General features: G+C 37.2%; 1 gene segment (V, D, J or C); it reads left to right on the top strand.

The window, feature by feature from the left end:
* The first annotated feature begins 2,659 nt into the window (after positions 1 to 2,659).
* Positions 2,660 to 3,367, top strand: LOC105756606 (T-cell receptor beta chain V region 3H.25-like). The segment is given in 2 exon segments: positions 2,660 to 2,772; positions 2,879 to 3,367. Coding segments are annotated over 2 exon segments (507 nt in total).
* Positions 3,368 to 4,956: the final 1,589 nt, after the last annotated feature.

Genomic DNA, 4,956 nt, shown 5'->3' with positions numbered 1-4,956 from the left:
CATCTTATAGAATAAAAAAGCATTATTTTATCAACAGCTGTATCAAAACAAAAAATAATATTGAATATCATTCAGGAATTAGAACTATTTTAAAAAACAAGGAATAGAAGCAAACTTCATTAAACTGATAAAAGGTTGCTATAATACAACTCCCCCACCTCAACATTCTAATGAGTCAATGACTAAATATTAAAACCACTCTCTTTAAAATTGGGAACGAACAAAAGATGTCCCTTAATTTTATTTGCATATATCAATGTCGAAATGAAGGTGCATTTTTTTTAAAGAGAGAGAGACAACATTTACAAAAGTGACATAAGATATAAAATATAAAGTACACAAAAATTGTCGTTAAATGATAACTACAATCTTAATGGAGATATTATTTTTAAAAATTACAAAGATAATTTAAAATTCTGAAATACATGGAGAAATAGACTATGTTCATGAATAAGCACACCGGGTATTAAAATATTGCAATGATGTATAATATTATCAATGTATTCAATCCAATACTAACAACGAGAACAGATATTTCTTTCATCAAATTTGACAAGAAGAATTTAAAATTTATGTGGAAAACAGGGACAACAGGCAAGATAATCTTGAAGAAGTACAAGTGAAAGGACTTGTCCTACTGACTATTGTTTCCAAATAATCAAAGCGGCCTAGACAAATGGACCAATGAGAAATAATAGTAATGTAAAAACTAGTTCCATAAATATATAGAAAATTCACTTATGACAGGGTTCTGGGATATTTGGGGGAGTGATGGAATATGCAATAAGTTATTTTGGTACAAATGGTAATCCAAACAGATTTTTTAAAATGACCTTAAATCCTGGAAGAAGTACAACCAGAATGCTCCTTAGAAGCAAGGATGGTGAGACTACATCTCACACACTTTGGACATGTTATCTGAACAGCCCCTGCAGAAGGCATCACCTAGGTAAAGTAGAGGGTCAGCAAAAATGAAGAATTCTCTCAACAAGATGGACTGACATGGTGGCTGCAACAACGGGCTGAAGCATAACAAGGACTGTGAGGATGGCGCAGGAACAGGCAATGTTTGCTTCTGCTGTACAAAGGGTCACTATGAGTTGGAACACACTCGATGGCACCTAACCACAACAACAACACAGTGTAAGCAAAATAAGATCTAAATCTATTCAATGCTTACACGCAAAATTGAAAATGGTAAATATTTAGTAAATAATATGGAAGAATAGTTTTATAAACTTGAGCTATGAAAAGATTAATTTAAAAAAAAACACAAAAATGCATACCCAGAAGAAAAGAATAACAAATTCCACTACTTTAAGAAATTGTGCTCACCAGAAAGCATCATAGTGTGATTACACAAGCCACAAAATAGGAAAGATATTAGCCACACATATAACAGAGAGTTTTCGTATCCAGAAGACATAAAGAGTTGTTAAAAATAAATAATAGCTAATCAAGTGAAAAGAAATATGGGCAAAAGGCAGTTTCCAGAGAACACTTGCACCCTATAAATATAAAAATATGTTCAATCTTCCTATAAATAACAAAAATGCAAGGGTATACTACCGTGCGATACAGTTTTACTCTAGTAGACCGGCAAAATTTAAAGGATGAGAAATACAAACTGCACTCCTAAATGTGGAGCGTTTGCATATTCTCCTGCACTGTCGGTGGGACTACTTGTTTGCATTACTTACTTTGGAAAATGGTCTGTTGTTATTATTAGGCAAATTTGAACTGTTGATTCTAAGACTCGGAACCACCTTCCAGGTGAATGGAGCCTCTTGCACATACGTGTGCCGAACAGGTACAAGAGTGCAGTGCTGTTTGTGGTAGCAAAAACCTGGGGGAAAAAATGCATTAACAGAAGGATAGATAATACATTCTAGCAAATTAATGCAATGAAATTCTAAGAAACAGCAAAAATGAATTAACTAAAATAGATGAGCCAACATAAATTATATCACAGATATATTAAATAAAAAATAACATGTCACAGAAATAATATGAACAACAGACCCAACTTAGATAAAGTCCAAAATCATGCAAAACTGTATACTATAAATTTTTGAGATTCCTATATAAATGCTAAACCTAAATGAAAAACAAAGGAATGATGAATTGAATTTTCAGATTACAGGAAAACAATGATGGAATAGTTTTTATAAGAGTGACACAGGGTCTTAAAACTTTTCACAATAATCTCTCTCTTAAACTGTTTAGTTCAGGTAAAGTTATTTATTTTCTTGTTTCTCTATATCCATTCGTTAAGGGTAATAATTATTTCTTTATATGATTCAATATTTAACTTTTAGTGTAAAGTATCTTCTAGATGACTTCATGACCGTGGTAAAAGCTATGATTGATACACACAGAGCTGTACTATCCATTACCTGACATGCAAGGGAGAAGGGGAAGGGAAAGAGGCAGATAAACAAGTTAAAAAAGCAAAGAATATACTATAGATGGTTTAAAATAGACATACTGAAAGAGCAGAGAAGGGGAAGAAAAATGAAAGCAGGCTAAAACACACTATTTGTGTCACCTGCTACTCAAGATAAAATACAGCTCCCCCTCGCTACCCTCCCCCCATGAAATGACTGTGACTCACGCCCACAGCAGCTGTGAAGACTCTGGGAGGTGACCACATCACATGGAGGTTGCTGATGCGGATGAGCAGCCTTAGAGAAAGGCCACCAGCCCTGCCTTCCCTGCCCAGCATGGTTCCCACACTTCTCTGCCTGGCAGTCCTGTGTTTCCTGGGAGCAGGTCAGTCCTGTTGACCTTGTTGGACTCCAGGGTCAGGGCTTCCTCCTGGGGCTGCAACACAGGCTCCTCCTGGGCTTTCTCCAGATTCTGTCTCCTTCCTCCACAGGCTCCATGGACACTGAGGTCACCCAGACTCCAAGACAGCTGGTCAAAGCAAGACAGCAGATAGCAAGGATGGATTGTGTCCCTATAAAACAACACGTTCATGTTTATTGGTATCGTCAGAAGCTGAGAGAAGAGCTCAAGTTTTTGGCTTACTTGAAGAATGAAGAAACCATTGATGGATCAGGATTACCTGATAAGCGATTTTCAGCTCACTGCTCCAAAAACTCATCCTGCAGCATGGAGATCCAGTCCACGGAGCTGGGGGACTCAGCCGTGTATTTCTGTGCCAGCAGTTTATCCACAGTGCTGCATGTCAGCTGTTCCTGGAACACGAACCCATCCTGGCCCAGCTCAGGAAATAGGTGGGACATGAGGTTGGTGGGAAGTAACAGAAACCCTACTTGAAAGAGCACACAGCAAAGGGAAATTGTGCAAATGCAGCTCTAAGTGAGCAGAAAGGGGTGTTAAAAACAGTTGGTGGTACAGACACTCAGGCAAGGAGAAGGAAGACGAAAATTGGCTCAGATCCCCCAGTTTGTGGAATCTCAGGAAAAGGAAAGAGCCTGGTTTCCTTCTTCTTCTTTTTTTTTTTTTTTTGCTAACATGAACTTCATGGATTTCCAGCATCTTTATAAAAACATGTCATCCTGTGCTTGTCACCGGGGAAAGCTGTGCCTTCAGAAATAAGGGTGGTGGACTCCCGTCAGCTCTCTTTCGCATGAACCCTGGTCGCCTGATCAACATCTGTCATTGAGTCAGACCCAAGATCTTCAAGGGTGAATGCCTGCTTCTAACAGTGTCAGTGACACAGGAACTGAGCAGGAAACTCTCAGCAACTCAGTCATGCTGCTAAAAATATGGAAGCCATCACTTTTGTCCTTGTTATCTGGGACCCGGGTTAAATATCCAGATTCCTTCAATAAAGCCAGACTCATGGAGGGAGAATTTTTCCATTAAGTCCTTAGAATCCACATTTATCTGGGGCAATATTTCATTACAAAACATTCAGTTCTACTCTAAATCAAAGAGAATAGTACAATAAATCCCCATATGATCAATAAATTCAACCATTATCAAGACTTCATCATATTTGTTTGGTGTAGTAATTTTTGAATTTATTTTCCAAATTATTTTGAAATAAACCCCAGAAACTTTGTAAGTTTACTGCTCTATCTTCAGTATGCACTTCCAAAACACTTGTGGACATTGTCTTTTATAATCATAGAGTCATTATTTTATCTAACAAAACTAACAGCGATTTTTTATTTCATTTCATATCCCATCCATAATCAAACTTCATTAATTGTCTCAAAAATATCTTTTCACATTTGGTTTTTGTTCTAATCAGGATGTTCTGTATGTTTCTATAATGATATCAAATCCCATAAGTTATAATACACTATTATGTTTTCAAAATACCTAGGTACAAGAACTCATAATATAAACTTAGAAACAGAAATATGTTTTGAGGCTACCTAACATGAAGTATAAGTCATTCAAAACCAAACCCAAACCCCTTCCCATTGAGTTGATTCTGACTCATAGTACCTCTACAGACAGAATAGAACTGCCCTATATGGTTTCCAAGGAGCACCTGGTGGATTTGAACTGCCAATCTTTTAATTAGCAGTCTTAACCGCTGCACCACCAGGGCTCCAATATGTTATCAGAAACTTATAAATCATAAGAAAGTTGTTTAGAACACTTCTGAACATAGACATGGAAACATACAAGTATGTGAAGAATCTGATAAACAGTCTTTAAGTTAAGTTGACTTTAACCTGACGTGCAGTGACAAAAGAAGACAGAACATAGTTAATCTTTGTAAACTAGCCTTGAGATAAAAACCTAAACAACTTCCCTAATCTCTAACATTGAAGAAAAAACGGATTGTTCGGTCAATCCGTAACCCCGGAGAAATGACAACACACTAGTCTGTTACATCACACTGGCCATAGTCCTGTGGAGCCAAGGTGAGAAGTTTACATATAAACCCCAAATTTCTGCTCACTCACTAAGACAAGGCAGGAACACACACGGAGAGCATGCTGAGATTCTGCCTGCAGCCGGCGACCTTGA

The sequence above is a fragment of the Trichechus manatus genome, unplaced genomic scaffold, assembly GCF_000243295.1.
Source record: "Trichechus manatus latirostris isolate Lorelei unplaced genomic scaffold, TriManLat1.0 scaffold00093, whole genome shotgun sequence".
In the NCBI taxonomy this organism is placed as follows: domain Eukaryota; kingdom Metazoa; phylum Chordata; class Mammalia; order Sirenia; family Trichechidae; genus Trichechus; species Trichechus manatus.
Note: the sequence above shows the minus strand (reverse complement) of the source record. Positions and strands in the feature narration are given on the sequence as shown.